The sequence below is a fragment of the Podarcis filfolensis genome (genome assembly GCF_964270895.1).
Source record: "Podarcis filfolensis genome assembly, chromosome: 2".
In the NCBI taxonomy this organism is placed as follows: Eukaryota; Metazoa; Chordata; class Lepidosauria; order Squamata; family Lacertidae; genus Podarcis; species Podarcis filfolensis.
In genome coordinates this window covers 95,767,598-95,789,296 of record NC_139605.1, presented here as the reverse complement: position 1 = coordinate 95,789,296, position 21,699 = coordinate 95,767,598, and the positions used below count along the sequence as shown (strand labels likewise).

The 21,699-nt window shown below is 42.7% G+C and overlaps 1 protein-coding gene across 4 annotated transcripts in view; it reads right to left on the bottom strand.

The window, feature by feature from the left end:
• BAIAP2 (BAR/IMD domain containing adaptor protein 2) overlaps window positions 1-21,699 on the bottom strand; it is a 137,401-nt gene that overhangs the window by 58,677 nt on the left and 57,025 nt on the right. For all 4 annotated transcript variants that reach the window (XM_083598782.1, XM_083598783.1, XM_083598784.1 and 1 more), the window contains exons 4-6: window positions 11,469-11,530; window positions 10,644-10,715; window positions 8,783-8,920 (exon numbers count right to left, since the gene is read on the bottom strand). In XM_083598782.1, coding sequence (XP_083454908.1) covers window positions 8,783-8,920; window positions 10,644-10,715; window positions 11,469-11,530 — 272 coding nt within the window. The remainder of the gene's footprint in view (window positions 1-8,782; window positions 8,921-10,643; window positions 10,716-11,468; window positions 11,531-21,699) is intronic.

The window sequence follows — 21,699 nt, the reverse complement described above, 5'->3', positions numbered from 1 at the left end:
GATCAAAAGGTAGGCGGGTTCGAATCCCTGCGACAGGGTGCGCTCCCGTTGCTCGGTCCCTGCTCCTGCCAACCTAGCAGTTCTAAAGCACGTGAAAGTGCAAGCAGATAAATAGGTACCGCTCCGGTGGAAAGGTAAACGGTGTTTCCGTGCGCTGCTCTGGTTCGCCAGAAGCGGCTTAGTCATGCTGGCCCCAGAGGGAGCTGTACACCGGCTCCCTTGGCCAAAAAAGTGAGATGAGCACCGCAACCCCCGAGTCAGCCACGACTGGACCTAATGGCCAGGGGTCCCTTTACCTTTACCTTTACACAAACTATTGAAGACACAGGAGTTTGGTCTCCTGTTGTATCAGACTGGGCACACATCTAGCATACAGTGATACCTCGGAAGTCGAACGGAATCTGTTCCGGAAGTCCGTTCGACTTCCAAAAAGTTCGGAAACCAATGTGCGGCTTCTGATTGGCTGCAGGAATCTCTTGCAGCCAATCGGAAGCCGTGTTGGACATTCAGGTTCCAAAGAAAGTTCACAAACCGGAACAGTCACTTCTGGGTTTGCGGCATTCGGAAGCCAAAATGTTCGACTCGTGAGGCGTCCAGGATCCAAGGTACGGCTGTATATTCAAATGAAACGTGGCGAATGTATAAATTGAGAAAAATTGTACCTTATTGAGTAGTTAAAAGGGGAGGGAGCAGTGTTATTAATGTGCTGTATTCATACCATCCCAACATGGTGTAGCTGCAGTAGTATAAAATAAGAAGTTTTAAAATAGCTATTTTTAGTTGTGAAAAGGTTGTTCCTGTCCCTAACAGATGTTCCGTATCTTTCAATAGTCAGACAATTAGTAGTCTGACTATTGATCCTGCAAACACCAGAGCAGCAGAATTAGGAATTTTAAGGCAGGGAATTAATAATCCCTAAAGCAGCACAGAACACCTGTACTTAATGTATAAACTTGTGACTTTTCCAAGCTCTGTTAAGGACAAAGATTTGATCTAAGTAGGGCTCGGACCCTGGGATGCCAAAGACGTTCATTCCCTCCCACCTACAACTTAGCAGTTCTAAATGAGGGTGCGCTGGGTTTCATGCCAGTTCAATATCCTACTTCCTGATTCTATTGTTGTAAGAATTTAAGTTCTCAAATATATAAATTAAACGTTCATAAATTTACAAGGCAAACACATACATAAGTATATAAACCACGTGTCTGAAATAGTACAGGAGAGCAATCCTGAAACCATTTTGACTCTTCCAAATTGACCTCAAATGTTTCTCTGCAAGGAGAAAGGAAATGGGAAAGCCTCTCCATTGTCTTTTGCTTACCTGTCTTTAGGGAGTCTTTGTGTATGCATAGGGTGAGCCTCTGACCTGGATTCAGGAATTAAAGTATTTACCATCACAAAAGAATGGCCGGGCAGCCCAGGTAAAGCAACCAGTGACCATTGTCAAGTATCCTGGTATTTCAATCTTACTCCGCTAAGAGTGACCGCCAAAGAAGATGATGATCCTAGCGGACAGGATTTCTGTTGTAGACTGCCTCCTTCTGTGATGTATGTATGATGTTTTTGGGGGTGGCCTTGAGCTACAGGGTGGGCAATTTCAAAAGTCTATATAAGGGCTTGCACACCATTGTTCTGGGTTCCTCCTCCCTCCTGCATGTGGTGAGTTGCAACAGTTTAATAAAGATCAGGCTTACTACCTGCTTTGCTTTTCAATATTCTCTGGTTGGTCTCTGTTATTTTCTCCTACCGATAGGGAACACACTTAAGGACTCTATACGGGCTCTTGGATACCCCATAAGGGAAAAGACGCAGGTTTTTTCTACATCAATATGGAGAGGAAAGAATCCCATTTCCCACCACTTTTTGCCTTGTGACTTGAAAACACATGTCCATTGGGAAATGGCATCGCTCTCTAGAATGGAAAATTCAGTCTCTCTTCTATGTCAGCTATCTCTTTGACATAAGATTTAGTATGCTGAATGAAATCTTCATATGCCATTTTGGCAAAGCAGCCACAGAAAACCCCTTCCAATTCCTCATGTTAGACCTGCCTAGTGTAAACTCAAGATTTGGATATTTATTCTACCTTATCTCCAGCACAGCCATTTGTCCTTTTTCCTTGAATAGACTTTTTTTTTTAAAAAAAGCTTCAGGACAATGACAAAATACTGCAATTCTGCAAACAATGGCAACATACAAAATAAGCTTTTAAACTTCCTGTGGCTCTAAAATATGAAAGCAAGAGATTACAGAGTGTCTGAATCCTGGATGTTTAACAGCCAGTTAAATAAACGTACCTACTAAAGTAAAGTCTAGGCGTCTTCCTAAGTTGTAATGGATTCCTATTGCAACAAACAGAATTATGCTTTTCTTTAACTTTCAAGACTTGGGTGGTAGTAAATGGGTGTTTAATATACGGTATTTTGCCGATAATAAAAAGCCTTCAAAAAGCAACAAAGATTGGTACATTCTGTCTCTAGTATTAGTATCCCACTTACATCTCCAGTTTAGCCAAAAAGATGTTTCTCCACTAGCTTGGTTTGAGGGTTTTTTTTGGGGGGTGGGGGAAATTGGGAAGAGAAAAATAATTCCATAAGCCAGGAGCATCTGGACCAAACACTAACTCTGCTGCCAGGAAGGGAGCGGTACTCTGTTTTTAAAATAACTACTGTCAACATGATCACACGCTCGTAGAACAAAATTGGGTGTCGATGCAAGATCAGGAGATACAAAGCCAAGATTGCATTTCATAGCCATATTTAGCATCTCTTTAGTCTACAGTCAAAAAGGAAATCCTCTCTCTGCACACATTGTTAATGGGTTATGGCCAGCAGGATACCCTGTTATCAACCAGCTGCTCACAGTCCACAGACATTTAGATTGGATCAAAGGAGTTTGTAGAGTACAATGGGCTGCAGAACAGTTGCTTGGTAATGTGGGTATCAGCACAAAATGGTCTGATTCACAGGCTGCTTACAACCATAGTTAAACTAAACTATGGTTGAAATGTGTACATGCACTGTGCTCCTGCATGCTGCTGAAATCGTGGGCACTTCACTCCTCCCCTGCTCCTGCTGCTGTTGTGGCTGATGAGAAACAAACCAGGATCTGTCTCACCATTTCTCTCCTAACAAACCACAGAGTACAGTGGAACCTTGGTTCTCGAACAGCATCGTTGATGAACAAATCGGCTCCCAAACGCGGAAGTAAGTGTTTTCGAACGTTTTCTGGAAGCTGAATATCTGACGCGGCTTCCACTTGAGTGCAGGAAGCTCCTGCAGCCAATCGGAAGCCACGCCTTGGTTTTCGAACAGTTTCGGGAGTCGAACGGATTATGTTTGAGAACCAAGGTACGACTAAGGCTCGTTTTTTTGCTTTACCAGACAATGCTTTTTTGGAGAGAAACGAGCCACAAGTCTGGATCTAGATGTAAACCTAAGACAAAGTTTTCCTTACTGAAAGGGAAGAGGGGAGGAAACACCAGCTGCTACATGCAGGCAGATAATAAGGCACCTCAGCAGACCATATCTCAAAAGTTTTCCTCCTCTCTTAAGGAACACACACTTAGGTTTCACCAATTTCAACAGGAGAATTAAGCATATGTCCAACTCTTCCATTGGAACAAATTATACTTTAAAATGGCACCGCTTTGGCTGCATTGTGCCCAAGTTTTAAAAATTTATTACAAAGCCAAAATTCTTTTAAGAAAGGCCTGCAAACCTATCAGAGCACAAACCACGAAAGAAAGGAACATAAAAAAACGATAATACCATCTGAGCAAACTTTAGAGCACTTTATTTAACAGTGCTTGGGGGGGGGGGGAGGAAATCCTGCAATTTAGCAACTTCTGCAACACTGTTAAAACCCAAAACACTACCAAAGAGATCAGCACTTTCTAAATTCCAGCTATAAAGAAGGATTTTTGAAAGTCTGAGCCATTTCTTTTTCACCTCAACAAGCAGTGATAATATAATCCACCCATTCTTCCGCTCTCAGTTTAGTTCCTGTTGCCTGAAAAACAGAAAGGTTTTATATTTCTTTACAATGGGTGAAAGTTGCCCCCCCCTTTTTTTTGCCTCAGAATGAAATCTGTTTCCCACCTAACAGTTTAATCTAATTTGCAGCACAATCCTACTCAGAAGTCAAGTCCCACTGAGTTAAGTGGAACTTACTTCCAGGTAACTGGGTATAAAGACTGCAGCTAAAATGTACATAAACACCTCCTGAATTTTATCCTAAGTTACAGACTGCAGACTTTGTTGGGCCTCAACTTCATGCCCAGCTTTCTCTCCCCTGCTCCTACCTCCCAAATTTTTTGGGCCCCTGAGGCAGAAAATCCCATCTGCACTTCTCCCCAGTCCCCACTCTTCAGAAAGTAAAAAGCAACAAAAATAAATAACATCATGCTGCCCTTTCATGGCACTCAAATTTAGGTGCCAAGAGTAGGGTCAGTTCTGTGTTTGAACAGGATGCTGACATGAACCAGACATTTAAAATACAACCTAAAAAGAACTCTGTGCTACCATGAGGTAGGGTGAAATGGCAAATTCTGGGCACCATTAAAAGCAGCAACTTGTCAGTTATTTGGGGACTTTGCGTCTCCAGTACTAAAATCTATTCATCTGGCTTTGCTTCATGCTCCCATGATAACAATATAGAGTGGAAGTACTAATATTTATAAAAGTCTGTCAATCTCATCAATGTTGGAAATTTTTGTTCAATCTGGCGGTTTACAACACAGCAAGTCATCCACACACCTGGTGTAATGTACAGTGGTACCTTGGGCTACAGACGCTTCAGGTTACAGACTCCACTAACCCAGAAATAGTACCTCAGGCTAAGAGCTTTGCTTCAGGATGAGAACAGAAATCGCAAGGCAGCGGCGCGGCGGCAGTGAGAGGCCCCATTAGCTAAAGTGGTACCTCAGGTTAAGAACAGTTTCAGGTTATGAAAAGTATTTGTGAATGGATGCATATTAAACATACCTAAAACTGCATAATCCACATAAATATATTGCATTCTTATGTATATATTTTTTCACTTCTCTTACCCAACAAATATTTATCTGCAATGCATTTGAATTAGAATACACCTTTGAGCTTAATTGGCCTGAACATAGCTGCTCAGGGTCAATTCATATAACAAATTTATATAACAATTCATATAACAAATTTATCCACTCAAGTGTGCAGATGGTAGCAAGCGAAAGCACAAAGCACTAGGGCCTTCTCAGTCGCCCTCCCATCAGAAGTCAAAAAAATAAACAACTATCTGACTTTTAGAAGACATCTGAAGGCAATCCTGTTTAGGGAAGCTTTTAATGTTTGATATTTTACAGTGGTACCTCATGTTACAGACGCTTCAGGTTATGCGGTTTTCGGGTTGTGCACTGCGTCGAACCCGGAAGTACCGGAACGGGTTACTTCCGGGTTTTGGCGCTCGTACAGAAGCGCTAAATCACGCTTTGCACATGCGCAGAAGCACCAAATCGCGACCCGCACGTGTGCAGATGCAGCGCTGCAGGTTGTGAATGTGCCTCCCGCATGGATCACGTTCGCAACTCCCTGCTGGGAGTCGCCCAGATGGGCAGGGCATCATCATCATCATCAGACTGCAGGCCCAGCACTGACTGGATCTGTTAGAGAAAGTTAGAAAGGCTTTGCTTCCTTTTTAAATCTACACTATATTAAAGAGAAAGAAAAATGACAAATACCAAATACACAAGTACTGTCTGGGTGGAACATGTAATAATGTACAGTAACAGTATTCTTGGCACAGACCTCCATCTTATACCTGCCAACACAGCAAGATGGATGAACAGATTCTTTCAAACAAAGCATAGATAGCTGCACCTTATGACAGTCCTCCTACTGGTATTTAAGTAGCAGGCATTCAGACGGGTTTAAAAGCTCAGGTGCATGCCAAATTTAATTAAGTCTTCAAGGGAACTATGCTAGGCAACAAGCACAGCATCTCAAACCAAAACTGGGAGACCAGATTCTTAAAACTACTTTTAGAATTTAAAAATCAAGAATTAAATTATGTTGCATTTTCTTTCCCATCAAATAGCTCAAACCAGATTGAGACTCATTTGCTGATAAACACTCCTATTTCCCTTCAGCGACTCTTTTCAAATCGCACAACCAATTAAAGAACAATTCATTGTTTTTTTCATGCAATTAAAACATGTGGCCTTCCCCAGCATAATCTCTAGGTTAATCACCAGGCAATTATTTCCTTACACCTGCATCTAAAACAACTGAAAAAGGCCCTAGGATCTGTTGTCCTCTATGCTTAGCTCAGAAAATATGAAAAGTATAGTTAGTCTTAACCTCCAGTTACCATTTGGTTAAACCCCGACTCTACAGGATAAAGTAGCTGGTAATGGTTACACAGTGCATATCAAGGTAGGAAGAGTTTGCACCGAACAGCTGAAAAATAAACTCATCCACCTAATCCAACCAGATTTAAGCAAATTGCTGGTGAAGCAAATTACAACTCCCATTATCACTGTCTAGTGACCATGCTGGCTATGACTAATGGACCTTTGGAGTCCAGCATCTGGAGGGCCGCAGATTAGCCATCCACTTATCTACACACTACACAAATTTTGCACTGAAGCAAAACTTGCTTGCAACTTACAGTGACAGTGGTGTGCACAAAAACGCTGGAAAAACCAAGTGCCTCACTCATGTTCAAGAGCAAGCTAGGGATGGTTGAGAACTCCCAAGGAATAGGGTGACGAAACTATAAAGGCAAAGGCAAGTTCCCTAGAACTCTTGTTATACCCTCTAATTTCATATGCCACTCTGGTCTATGACAAGGAAAAATAGAAAGCAAAAAGTTAGGTATGATGTCTTTAAGCCAGAGCATGTTGACGGAATCCCTACAAACATATCCTTAAGACTTGCTGTGCTTGCAGGTTTACAGGTGAGGCACCAACTGGAGAAGGCACCGACCTTAAACCCATATGAGAGAGAGAGAGAGAGAGAGAGAGAGAGAGAGAGAGAGAGAGAGAGAGAGATTAACCAAGCAAACATGCTTGTTTTACTCCTTGAGTGTCGCTAGTCTATCAATGCCTGTGAAACAGGTCCTCTTTGCACAGCATCCATGCCTAATCATTTGTGTGTGTTTTTTTTAAAAAAAAATGATAGTAGCCTTTTTCATCTTTTTTAGTGCATCAGACTTCTTGAAAACAGTGTGTGTGTTTCCCCCCACAAAAAAGAACAATTTCCTTTCCTCAAGATTCATGCAATGACACTTGGTTGCTCTCACCAGGCAACAGAGACAGTCTGTCTTAAGACGCTCATGCCTGTCTCAATCTCTAGGGGACACTATCAAAATCTGATTAGAACACAGCATGGCGCTTATCAAGTGTGCTTGAAATCAGAAGTCACTGACTAGGTATTTGTCTTGTCAAATGAAAAACCCCTCTGGCATAGGCAAGAGTAATTTATTTATTCATACATACATACTTAAGCTTGGAAGTGAGGAAAGAGCAAATGAAAATTAAGAGACCAGGGAAATATTGTTAACAGAAGGCACTCTGATATATTCTGTGTGTGTTATCAAACACGCAATGCTATAGGAAGCAAGAAGGGAGTGAAAAGTTCTCAGTAGTTAATTCATTAATAAAAAGACATCAACTAATTTGGTTTTTTTGAAACTCTACTCTATAGCTTTCACAAAGTACTCTACTACAGCTTAGTGTAGACTTAAAGGTAAAGGTAAAGGGACCCCTGACCATTAGGTCCAGTCGTGACCGACTCTTGGGTTGCGGCGCTCATCTCGCTTTATTGGCTGAGGGAGCTTCCGGGTCATGAGGCCAGCATGACTAAGCCGCTTCTGGCGAATCAGAGCAGTGCATGGAAACGCCGTTTACCTTCCTGCCGGAGCGGTACCTATTTATCTACTTGCACTTTGACGTGCTTTTGAATTGCTAGGTTGGCAGGAGCAGGGGCCGAGCAACGGGAGCTCACCCCGTTGCAGGGATTCGAACCGCCAACCTTTTGATCGACAAGTCCTAGGCTCTGTGGTTTAACCCACAGCGCCACCCGAGTCCCAGTGCAGACTTACACACGTTAAAATTGTTATTATTGTTACCTCCACTATCTCTGCATCCTACCTTTTCTCCAAGGAGCTCAGTTCTCTCCCACTCCATTTCACTGTCCAACCCTGTGCGGTAGGTTAGGCTGATAGACAGTGACTGGCCCAAGGTCACCCAGTGGCCTTTAAGGCTTGGAACCCTGATATGTGATGGCGCACACATGTGCACAGTCCCAAACCGGGAAGTGACCAGTCACTAAAAGGGCAAGGTGGGCATAACGGGGTGTCTCAATTGCACGCAAGCACATAATGACCCAGAACGCAACTCAGGGATTGTCTGTAGTAGCTACTAGTGACAATGGTTATTTAAGCCACCTTGAAAATGTTCGTTATCCAGAAAGGTGGCTTGTAAAAGTTTAAAAATAAATAAAAGGTTGCAGCTTTACACTTGGATGACCACGCAGCTATCACTTAAGATGGCTCAAGCCCTCCTGGATGAGAAACGTGTAAGTATTATTATTAATCCAAGCGGCTTCTATGATCTGACCTGAAACTGGCCAAACTATGGGAGTAATGCCAACGTATAGCTTGCCTATTAAGATACAAGCATTTCCATATGTAGTTAGAAGAAGTACCACACAGATCCTGCTGGAATCCAGCACCAGTGAGGAGAACAAGTAGTGATTTTTTAACCCAGAGGCCTTTACAGGCAAACGAAAAGCAAGCAGCGCCCTACCTGCAGCTCCTTGTCAGAGTATTTTTGAGGGTTCTTGCTCCCTTGGCTCTTCTTCCGGAGCTTCTTCAGTTCAGCCTGGCACTTCTCTAGCGAATCCCCCTTGTTCCTTTGCTCGGTTTGGTACTTCTTCAGAGCAGCCTGTATGTGGAAGAGGTGTGAGTAGCTGAAACAATAATATGCTGAAGGAGTTGAGCAGAGATTTCCCCTGCTCCTAATGAGCGCAGCTAACATCCTCCCTACAGGCAAGAAGGTCCTGACCTCACACCTGCTGAAGAGGGTATGTTTTGAATGAATACATGTTTAGAGAAAAAAACTGGCTTCCTCTGGGGGAAGTGGAGAAAACACATTCCCAGTAACCAAGAGAATAGGAGTCCTAGCAGAAGGGAAAGTCAACACAGCATGCTCATACATGCTTGGGAAAAGGGCTGTGTTTGGGTTTTGAAACCCTTTGCCCTTCTTCTTTGGGCGTGGTAGTTAACCCTGAATTTGGAAGCCTTAAAAAATAATAATAAAGAGTCTGCAGAGGGAGGAACTAAGAGAGAAACACCACCCTTATCAGTTTGGAACAGTAGAATTCAGCTCAAAAAGAACCACCCAGTTTTCCCAAGAGGGACTTGTAAGGCTGGTGCTGCTATTTTAAAGCAACGTCCACTTCTAATTACTATATGTTCCTTTCTACCAAACTAATGCTTGGCAAATCAGTGGCAAGCAGACTATTAGAAACTAGGCTTCTTATCTGGGCTGTAAATTAAGCTGCAGTGAGCTGGGTCTTCAAAGTTCTGGAAGTTTCCATTTTGTTCAGAAGGAGAGGAGAAGGGAGAGTGGTCATGTCAAAGTTTTGGATAACAGAATGAACTGAAGAAGCACACGCGCACACACACACACAGGCTGAGTTTTTAATGTAAAGAATTATCACCTCTGCTTCCATGGCAATGTTACCTACTTCAACTTTAGTAGCATAAACATTCACAATCCCACTGAGATTTAATGACTCATAACTCCCCGTGTTCATTTCATATCTAGAGATGGTCTGGTTATGCTCCCACACAAATGAGAACTAGAAAGTGCTGGATTTGAGGATAATTTATCTAGTTCTGTTCAGATTAACAGAACAGAGCAGAGTCTACATTCAGAAACCATTTGTATTCTCTCTTTAAAAATTTAGTGCAACTCAAACTCTTCGCAGACACAACCATAAATAGGAAGGTGGTGGGAGGGGAGGACAAGACAAACAATGGGCTTTCATTTCCTGTTTCACAAGCTTCTCCAACATATTTGAAATGGATTTTTTTGCATCTCTGGGGTACAGGGAACTAACTGAGTGAGATGTGAAAGTTCCCCCTTCAACAGAGAGAAGTTCAGAGAAAGACTGTGAAAGTCAACTGCACTCTCCTAGCCCTCTTATCATGTCCAAAATGCCTCTTGTTTTGAATGCAAAACACCAAAACTACAACACAAACCTTGCAGCAATGCAATGGGTTTTGAAAAAGTGAACCACATAAATTTGAATCCCGGTGGTTTTAAACTTACAAAGGATGAACACACTCATGATATCTTAACAGATAAAGCATAATCTGAATTAAGTGAATGTAGTTCAGAACTTGTCCTTCAGAACATATCTTAAGAAATGCCTTGCAGGGTCAGATCAAGGTTCAACTAGTCCAGCAGAATTTGCAAGAAACTCAGCCACCGGTAGGTTGATATGTGCACCCAGATCATGATCTTCCTTGTATCTACCCCTTGTCTTGGAGCAGCCCAAACATTTATGGTAGTAGATCAACCAGTTAAATGCTACTATAAATGCAATCAGATTTGAGCCGGTGATCAGATTTACGTTAAATATAGATTACATATTACTTACACTTAGATACCGTGAATCCAGTTCTACTTTCTGCTCCAGTTGTGTTAATAGCTCATTGTGGAAGGACTTCAGCTGAGAACCAAACAGAACAGAGGGGGGGGAGATAACATTTTTAATAATATCAGTATGTGAATACGAGAAAGCATGCTGTGAAGGGCAACTAATCCACATGGGACCTTTGCATCTGGGCATGTGTACACAAAACAGAACGTGAACCAGTACAATAATATAATACGTAGGACAAAGAAGCACCAGAACAGCCAAGCCAGCTCTGAGAAGACAGGTGTATTTTATTTATTTCACAACAATTATATGCCACTTGACTGTAATAAAACCTCAAAGCTGTTCACAAAAAGAACAGAACAGTAAAATTATCAGTTAAAATAAAGCAGTTTTTAAAAATGTAAAAGCACAATAAAGAAGCAACGAGCAGTTATAGGACATGGGGTGTACCTGCAACAACACAAATCAAGTGGAAATGCCTATATTTTTCCCCTGAATAAAATATGAGGAAAGTTTACCTGCCTTGCTGCAGCAAAGAGCTTTCCTGGCGCTGCATGAAATCAATCGGTCAAGCAAGAATCTTGGTCCACAATCAGGTTTTTTCCCCTGCAGCTTCAATTATTTCTCTGACATTGCCGAGGCCAGCATATGATTTATGATTTTGTTTGCCTCATGGCTTATTCAACAGGGGGCCTTATTCTTATTTAAAGGACTTGGCAACTATTTCACAACAGATGTATTTTAGATCCACGTGTATCAAACAGACTGCCTCTTGGCCAGCCTCTGTAAAAGGGACATGTCAACAGGAAGTAAAGTGCTTACCATCTCTTCCAACTGATTCTGAATCTGTCTGTGGACTTCGGCCATTTGGAACAGAACCTCCCCTAAAAAAAGGCAAAGACAAAACAGGGAGGGAGGGAGACCAAAGGAGACATTTTTAGAGACCTTTCTGCATCAACCTTCTCTCTCTTCCCTTTCCCTTCAAACTACAGGCCTGCAGTTGTTTTTATTTTAAAAAATCGCTTCAGTTTTGCTGGTGCCTGAGGAAGGAACACATCTTTCTGAGACTCATTTAAGACTAACTCAGTTTACACATACAATACGTGCTACCCCAGAATACATGGTCAGTTAGGCAGAGTTAGGCAAAAAATTGACATCCAGCACCTTACACTCTGCTTCTCTCTTTGGCTGTGTCTATCTCTCACCAGGAGATAGTTATTCTTTCTCAAAAGCGTATTATAAAAGGTTGAGCATCTTGTGATGTTCTATAAGGTTTGTCTTTACATGCAAAAAATAATAAAGCATTTAAATAGAGAATACAGAAATGGTAGAATAAGACCAATTATTAATGGTTCTTGGGTATACTAAAAGTTGTGTGCAAGTTTCAACAGTCTTCGGTGCAGAACGCTTTGCGCTGATTGACAAATCCTTCGTGCAGACAACAAGCCAACTCAAGTTCTCTGCAAGCTTATTTATTTCCCTAGAGACCCTCATTCAGCAACAGATGAATTTCCTTAGAGACTCTGTGAACATTGCTCCCACTTCCAGAACAAAAGAAGAAGCACAAATGCAATCTTTTAAAACATTTCATTTGCTAAACAAGTGTCACTTCCCCCAAACTGGTAGGAGCATATTTCACACCAATTGGCTGCTCAGCAGTAGTAGCCTTGCTTTCAAATAACATGCTATGTGGACATTTCCAAGCCCATTGGTTAGTGGCAGCTTGCTAATTATACTCCAGATTATTGGGGGGGGGGACCCAAAGCAACAGCAGCGTAATACCTTTATTAGGACCAGGGGTGGTTGTTGTTTTTTTAAAAAAGGTTATTTCAGGTTCACCACAACTCTTCTTCAGGTTGCATATTAAGCCCCCGACCCCCAAAAATCAAACGAAGGTGCAGAGTGTAGGGTTGCCATATTTCAAAAAGTAAAAAACCAGGACACCCCGAATGTTGTTGAGCTTGATGCAATTCCCAAGACTGCAGCTTGTAACAGACTTAAGATGGAACGGGGGAATTTTAGAGGATCGGCAGAATAAGTTAATGGAGTATGTGGAGTTAGCGATGCTGACTGCAAAGATAAGAAACCATGATAAAACATACCATTAGAGAGGAATGGGAAAACTTTGGAGAACATTTAAAGAATTTATTTATATATATATTTATTGAATTTATATACCGCCCCATACCCTGAGGTCTCAGATTTGTAACAGTTACATAAATCTCCAAGTAGCAGTCAAATCAATTAGAAGGTGTAGAAAGATACGTAGCACAACTAAGAGTAAAAAGGAACCCATGGAGGGGTGTGGAAGTCGAATAATGTAGAAGGATAATGAAGAATAGTGTGAAATGGATGTACCAATTTACTGTTTAAGTAAGTAAGTAAGTAAGTAAGTAAGTAAGTAGGGTGTGTGTGTAAGTAAAGGGGGAATTTTAAAGGCAACTTAATTAGATTACATCATGCCTGGTACAAAAAGCTTGCATGTTGCAGCAAGGCATGCTGGGCTGAGGAAGCAATGGCGACTCTCCCTTCAAAAATCTAAGAGCCAACGGGTATTCAGCTCTCTCTGTGGCACTAATTGGAACACACAGGTTCCTCTTAAGGCAGAGAATGGAAATAAATCAGAACCTGGTAGCCGTTATATTGACAAAGTTGCAGATTAATTAACGTGCGCCATCTATAAAAGGGTCCCATGTGCTCCAATTAGCACTAGAGGCACATCAAAATAACGGCTGCCTTTTAATATTTTCAGAGGGAGGAAAAAACCTTTGCTCCTTTGCCCTGGTAGCTTTTGGTGCTATCCAATATCTTTTTGCAGTAGACATGCATTTTAAACTTTCTCCTTTTCCATCTTAAAGCTATTATTAATTTAGGCTGGATTTTTCATTAGACCCAACAATTCTCTCTCCTCCCACCACTTCACCCTTTTGTTATGTTGGTTAATATCCAGCTTGAAGAATAATTCTGGCTCTCTATTTTGTGACTTTTCCATTGATCCCAATAAAAAATATTATGCTGCTGCTGTTCTTTTTATCCACCCCCGCCCCCCCCACAAGCAACCCAACATGGATGGCTCCATTTTTATTTTTATTTGGTCCAGAACGATACGGTGGTTTGCAGTTTGGTGAAAATTGTGTTAAGTAAGAGGTGGTTCAGTAGAACTTAGAAGTAGTGAACTTTCAGAAACCAGCAGGTTTTGTAATAGCATACATTGTCCCCTTATGTTCTCCTCATTTAGCTATATGCCCACATGCAGATCTCAATAGCAAACAGCTTCTCAGCTAAACTCTACCCACTAGTTATCCACACTGTGTTGTTGCAAAAAGAAAGGCACTGTTGAAGTGCAAGATCATCCTGCTTCTGATTTGCTCAATTTCCCACACATCGTATCAAATTCTTTCCCCCCCACTTATACCTCTCAAACTGCTTTGTGATGATAAAGCAGTTTAAACCAACTCAGGCAATTAGATCTGTTTTTGTATTTTCTTAACCCTATAACAGATTGAAAACTATATTAGAACGCATTAAGTGTTGCCCAGGGCTACCTGCTGACTCTCTGAAAGAGCCAGATCTAGGATTCAGTATTTGAAAATGATTAATCAGTTGTTAAGAGCATGAATTTGACATGAATTTGATGGAATTTGACAACATGAATTTGACGAAACTCCAGGAGGCAGTGGAAGACAAGAGTGCCTGGCGTGCTCTGGTCCATGGGGTAACAAAGAGTCAGACACAACTAAACGACTAAACAACAACAACAGAGCATGTGACGCCTAATCTCAAGGTCACGGGTTCAAGACCCACACTGGGCAAAAAAGATTCCTGCATTGCAGGGGTTGGACTAGAAGACCCAGGAGGTCCCTTCCAACTCTACAAGTCTGAGATTCTAATATGGCACATTGGGACACTCTTACTTAACAGTTCCCTAAAATTCAGAAAGCTACCATTATAACACAACCTTTTACTTGGCTACCTATGTTGAAAACTGCATTCTAAATTAACTACTGTGAGCTATAAACTCCCAAAAGTTGGAGAGGGTGCAAAATGCATGTTTAAGACAGCACACCGGCTTTCAACTGAATGCCGCCGCCCCCCCCAAATCCCTGACACTAGAGGCAGTTTTTGCTCTCTACCAAGACACTGAAAATAGCACAAGGTAGATAAACAAGAGAATCAAGTAAATAGACAAAAACTCTCTGGGGAGGAAAATGCCAAAGGTTTATTCCTTTAAAACTACAAACAGCAACTGCTGATTACAAGAGTTGCACAGGGGATGTAAGAAAATGGTTTCACTACTGTATCTACATGAGGCAGTTTATTAGATCATCATTTTGGAAACATGCCCTGTAATTTTATAAGCTTTCTTCAGTCAAGAAAGTTATTATTATTAGTACTCAATACAGTATAGGATGCAATTTATGTTGTACAGCTTTTCTAGCTTCAGAACCTGAAGCCATTGCAGCTCTGGCTGTGATCTTGCCAGAGCTGATAAAGATAATCAGGGTCAAATAGAGCCGCCATTTGGATGGAAGGCCCAAGTGACTATTGAATTAATACCTCAGTACAGAGAATTGTGGGAGTGCAGTGAAGCCAAGGGGGTCTTTGACAGCTGCCTTATATGTCTCTTCCTTTTCTGCTTTAAAGAGGTGTACTCTTCCACTTTCTGCCAAGTGAGGAAGTCAATTATAAAGTTAGTCAATCATGACAAGTCTAGGGAAGGGAGGATTATTCCACTGCTGCAGGGAATGGCTTCACCAGACTTGTGTCTCCTTCTCCCTTTTATTCCAACCTATTAAAATCCCCCTTTGGCCATGCAGCTTCCTACATCTAGTAGAACATGGTGCCCAAGCACGTGGAGCCACATGCTGGCCATGTGTGCATATGTCATAAGCCACATAGTGGTTTACTGAGCACAAGAAATGCACTCATACATACAGATCCACCATTCCCACTTTGCTCGCCCCTTGTGGCACAAGGTGGATAAACACATCAGACAATTTTGAAGGTCCAAACCAGGGCCACAGCTTACCGGTAGTTTTCCGCAAGAAACCACTAAGATCAGGCATAGGCAAACTCGGCCCTCCAGATGTTTTGGGACCACAACTCCCATCATCCCTAGCTAACAGGACCAGTGGTCAGGGATGATGGGAACTGTAGTCTCAAAACATCTGGAGGGCCGAGTTTGCTTATGCGTGACTAAGATCAAGCCCACAAACAAATAATGGTTTCCACTGGTGACCTTGGACCAGTGACTTTCAGCCTCTCTTGCCTCACAAAACTGTTGAGAGGATATAAAATGTGAAGGGGTGGGGGGTTTATATGCTGCCTTGAGCTCCCTGGGGAAAAGGCAGGAGTAGAAATGTAATTAAATGCAATTGTGCCATTAGACCCTTGGCAGGGAAGGTTTACAAGGACAATAATCTAGCGCAGGGGTTGGGAACTGCATCCAGGTGGCCAGATCCTTGCCTGCCCCGTGCCCTCCTGCAGGAAACTCTTGACAGGAGGGTGAGGCTTTGCAAGTGCTGACCGTCTGCCAAATGCCAGAACCTGCAAAGCACTGTGCCTATGCAAGCCCCAATGATCATGGCAGCCTGTGCAAAGGCACCAGGTTTTGCAAGCACCAGCCACCAGCTGATTCCAGCTGCCTGCAAGCCCCACTTTTGGCAGGAAGCTGCATTTTTACCTACTCCACACATATACAGTACAATGTTAAGTGTAAGGCAGGTGGGTGTGCCAAATAGGGCCAGAGGCTCCTCACTCAGTGCAATACACACAAAAACCATACCCCTGTCTCTTAAGGGTGTGGAGGGAGAAGCAGCAAGCACACAAACCTCACTGAAAAAAGAGGCAACTACTGTATTGTTATTACATTTATTAGCCGCCTTTTTGACATGGCAACTCAAAGCGACTTAGCAATACACGCCAGTGAGTCAGCTGCTGTGAAAAAAGAGCCTGTCCTATTACCTACAGAATAGCAACCCTGGAGGTAGCCTTTCCCCACGCCCCTGTGAATATATAAAACCACAAAATAGGATTAAAACACAGCGTAGCTTGAACAAGTTGGGTAGAGAACTATACAGTCATTGTAACAACACCTGCACACTGCACACAAAACCTCCCTGTGCTCAGATTATCAACAGAGTACCAACTACAATAAAAGACACTATCCCAACCTTTCATCACGGCGCCCAAATATTGATGCAAACACGGGGATTACGAAGGCAACTTAATCTAGTCTGTCTTCCCTCGCATTTATCAGGATGAAGGGAACTCTGAGAAACATTTTGTGACAGTCATTGCCTTAAGGCAGAGAGCACTATGCATACCTAAAGCATTCCTCACAAATAGTTTTTGCCTAGCCTCCTCTGAAGTTTTCCAGCTGCTGAGATTCTGTAGCCGCCTTTGGCCAGAAGCAGCTTCAGCTTGTAGAATTGCTCTCCACTTTGAAGCATTAAGTATGTAGGTCTTAAAACAGGAAAAACCTTGGCAAAGTCGAGGATGTGCTCGGAGGCAGAGTGCATGCTTTGAATGGAGGTGGTTCATTTCCCAGAACCTCCAACAGTGTCCCTAGAAAGTCAAGGCCTTTGGGCATGGATAGTACCTAGGCTGGGACGCAGGTGGAGCTATGGGTAAAACCTCAGCACCTAGGACTTGCCGATCGTCAGGTCGGCGGTTCGAATCCCCGCAGCGGGGTGCGCTCCCGTTGCTCGGTCCCAGCGCCTGCCAACCTAGCAGTTCGAAAGCACCCCCGGATTCAAGTAGATAAATAGGGACCGCTTACTAGCGGGAAGGTAAACGGCGTTTCCGTGTGCTGCGCTGGCTTGCCAGATGCAGCTTGTCACGCTGGCCACGTGACCCGGAAGTGTCTGCGGACAGCGCTGGCCCCCGGCCTCTTAAGTGAGATGGGCGCACAACCCTAGAGTCGGACACGACTGGCCCGTACGGGCAGGGGTACCTTTACCTTTACCTAGTACCTAGGCTAGATGAACCAATTATCTTGGACTCAATGCAGGTTCATGCATTCTCATTCCATCTTGCTGCAAGACAGCCTTCTATCATCTTAATAACTGCCCCATCCTTTGAGAATGTCACAAGCCTGTAAAGACGACTTCTTCCGAACATTCAAGTTGTCCCAAAATCTCACTAAGATGTTATAGGTTGGAGGGAGACATACACACCCACCGCTAAAGCCTAGAAATTAATAAATGGTAAGTTTTTGATTAGTGGTACCTCAGGTTACAAACATCTCGGGTTACAAACACTTTGGGTTACAGACTCCGCTAACCCGGAAGTAGTACCTTGGGTTAAGAACTTTACCTCAGGATGAGAACAGAAATCACGCGGCGGCAGCGGCGGGGCAGCCCCATTAGAATCATAGAGTTGGAAGAGACCACAAGGGCCATCGAGTCCAACCCCCTGCCAAGCAGGAAACACCATCAGAGCACTCCTGACATATGGTTGTCAAGCCTCTGCTTAAAAACCTCCAAAGAAGGAGACTCCACCACACTCCTTGGCAGCAAATTCCACTGTCGAACAGCTCTTACTGTCAGGAAGTTCTTCCTAATGTTTAGGTGGAATCTTCTTTCTTGTAGTTTGGAACCATTGCTCTGTGTCCGCTTCTCTGGAGCAGCAGAAAACAACCTTTCTCCCTCCTCTATGTGACATCCTTTTATATATTTGAACATGGCTATCATATCACCCCTTAACCTCCTCTTCTCCAGGCTAAACATGCCCAGCTCCCTTAGCCGTTCCTCATAAGGCATCGTTTCCAGGCCTTTGTCCATTTTGGTTGCCCTCCTCTGGACACGTTCCAGTTTGTCAGTGTCCTTCTTGAACTGTGGTGCCCAGAACTGGACACAGTACTCCAGGTGAGGTCTGACCAGAGCAGAATACAGTGGCACTATTACTTCCCTTGATCTAGATGCTATACTCCTATTGATGCAGCCCAGAATTGCATTGGCTTTTTTAGCTGCCGCGTCACACTGTTGGCTCATGTCAAGTTTGTGGTCAACCAAGACTCCTAGATCCTTTTCACATGTAGTGCTCTCAAGCCAGGTGTCACCCATCTTGTATTTGTGCCTCTCATTTTTTTTGCCCAAGTGCAATACTTTACATTTCTCCCTGTTGAAATTCATCTTGTTTGTTTTGGCCCAGTTCTCTAATCTGTCAAGGTCGTTTTGAAGTGTGATCCTGTCCTCTGGGGTGGTACCTCAGGTTTTGAAGTGTGATCCTGTCCTCTGGGGTGGTACCTCAGGTTAAGAACGGTTTCAGGTTAAGAATGGACCTCCGGAACGAATTAAGTACGTAACCAGAGGTACCACTGTATTTGGGATGTGAAGGGAGAAATACAAGCTGCAGAAGAATTCCTCAGCTAGGCTATGCAAAACTTCACACAGACCCTGGGTGAGTGCCTGGAACCCTCTGGAATCTTGTTACCGCTTGGCGTGGGGGGGGAGCACCCAAGTTTTGTAACAATATTGACCCTTTGAAAAAGCTTATCTAAAGCAATATTTTCCTAATTTGCAGCCTGTAATCTTTCTTCCTGGGCTTTGAATCGCACACTGTAGTTACAGGGCGGCATATGAGGGAAACAAAATGAAGTTGTAAGTCATGTTATCTGCTTAGTATGAGCTTGAACATATCAAAGCCATCCTTAACTCTGGCTGTCACCCACTGCAATTAAGCATACCGTGTCTACATGCAGTGTATGGTTTCATGCATGAAAGGAAGGTCTGGGCAAAAAGGTTAAAGCCACAAACCTACAGGAAATTGCTTTCTGGTTGAGATGCTAAATAAATGGGAAGTGACTGGTTCTTGTTGTCAGGAGAACAGCAATATAACTTAGGAAATTTTGCTGCATACTCCGCAGAAAAAAAATGTCCCTTTCAAAATAACAAAGCAATACTGGCTTAATTTGTATACAAAGCAAAATGCCAGTTTTAAGATCGCTTGAAGACTAGAAGTTTTGCAGACAAATCTTGAGAATTGTAGCTTTCATGTGAAATTATGTCCTGAGGCAATTACCCAGACTCTGCTTTCTGAAGCATAGGTGCACCCATTGATGATTTGTGTGAATACGGACAGTTAGTATGGAGAACAGCTCTTATCTGTGTCCATTAAAACATTAAGTTAGTTGGACCTTTACAGAATCAGTAAAGAAACAACATATGTCCCTGCTTCAGAGTGTTTCCATTTTATCTCAGAAGAGGACCAGTGATAGGGAAAGTTCCTGCTCAGCCCACAGAAATCCTGTTCTAGATGTTCTTGGCACTGATAAATATTTTATTTAATTAATGGTATTTTTATACTGCCCTTCATGCAAATATATCTCAAGGTGGTTCACAATGAGAAATTACAATAAAGCACTATTACATAATTTGATTTAGAAAAGAAAAGATTTACAACCCAAAACAGGTGCCTACAAGTCCATACTAGTCAAGACTGAAGGTAGATCCTTTTCGAGCTAGTAAACAGAGTCAGATTCTTAAATGTAACTAACACATGTCACCATCATTGTTTTACCATGTCAGAAGATTAGCTTCTACAGAAAATTTTCTGAGTTCCAGTGATAGTTTACATACCTTGCTACTTGGGAACAGGGCATTTGGAGCTAATAAAACTATTCCCAAGCCCAGCTGACCAGAAATGTAAAAAAAAAAAGTAAATAAATAAAAATGTGGGTTGTATCCAACAAAGTCAACCTGTTAACACAAAGACCTCTGTGACAGGCCTTCCTCTTCCCTCTTCGCCTCGCCAAAAAGAAATGTCGTGAGGCTTCCCTCAACCCTCCATAGCAGATTTGGGGAGCTGGGTGCAGGGGGGACATGGATAAAGGGAGAAGAAGTCACTGTACTAACAACTTCATAGGATGAAACCCAGTACAGTATTTCTCTCTCTCTCCCCCTCTCTTTTTAAAAGGAGTTTTCAGAGACAAGTGTCTATCTCTAGTCTGGTAAAAAGATTTTTCGATGTACATTTTGACCAAAGAATCTTTTCAAGCCTATATCGGCAAAAGGAAGTGGAAAATCCTGCCTGTTTTTCTAGTTGTTACCAAAGTGCTCAAAATAATTATATCACACATGTGCAAAATAGATTGTGCTTTCCGCCATGAAGATGTAGAGTGTGAGAGAGAATGCTGTGGACTCACTTTCCTATATGCAAGGGAGGCAAATTTACAATGGTTTAATGCTAAGCAGCTCCACAGGTCTCGAGCAAATGCAGTCTACAAAAACAAGGCCTTCAATCCAGGGATGTAGAACCTGTGACTCCCCCAGATCTTTCTAGATCCCAGCTCCCATCAGTCCTAGCCAGCATGACCAATGGGTAGTGATGCTGGAAGTTGGAATTCAGTAACATTTGGAGGGTTATAGGTTCCCCAACCATGCTGCAATCTGTCTGCTGGCTCCAAAACTTAGTACAGTTTTCTTGGCTTCATCCAGCAACTTGTTCTCCGGGAAGCTTATGTGCTTACGGTATCCTTCTCTTCATCTATTTTGGCCATGGCAGATGCCTCCTTGTACAAAAAGTCATACAACTCCTTTAATTCCATTGCCGCTTCTTCTCAAAAGGACCACAAAGTTTTCAGAGTAGCTTGGATCTTCTCTGTGTGGTGGACAACTCTCTCTTGTTGCCAGTATTAAAATAAGAATATACTGCCAGCCCAGTCGGCCTCTGTACATGGAAAAGTGAGAAGTGCCACCTTGTTGCTCCCTTCAGGTAGTAGAACACCTTGGGCTGACTCTGCTACCATCCCTTGCTATATGTACCAGCACAGAACACCCCCTTCTCTTCCTGTGAACAGGTGTGTGTCATTCTGAACTTCTTCTGTGGTTTATTACTGTAGATGCATGAGAAAAGGTTGACATAACTTAAATAACTTAAATATGACACGAACTTGCTAGACACTGGAACCAGCCCACGTGTCCTGAAAGCCATTCAGGGAACATCCTGAGCTTCTAATACCTTGCATAAAGGTCAGCCCATGTAAATCTAGCTACCCTTAAAATCTACTTAGCTTCTGAATGAATGCCATCAAAATAATGGTGGGATCACT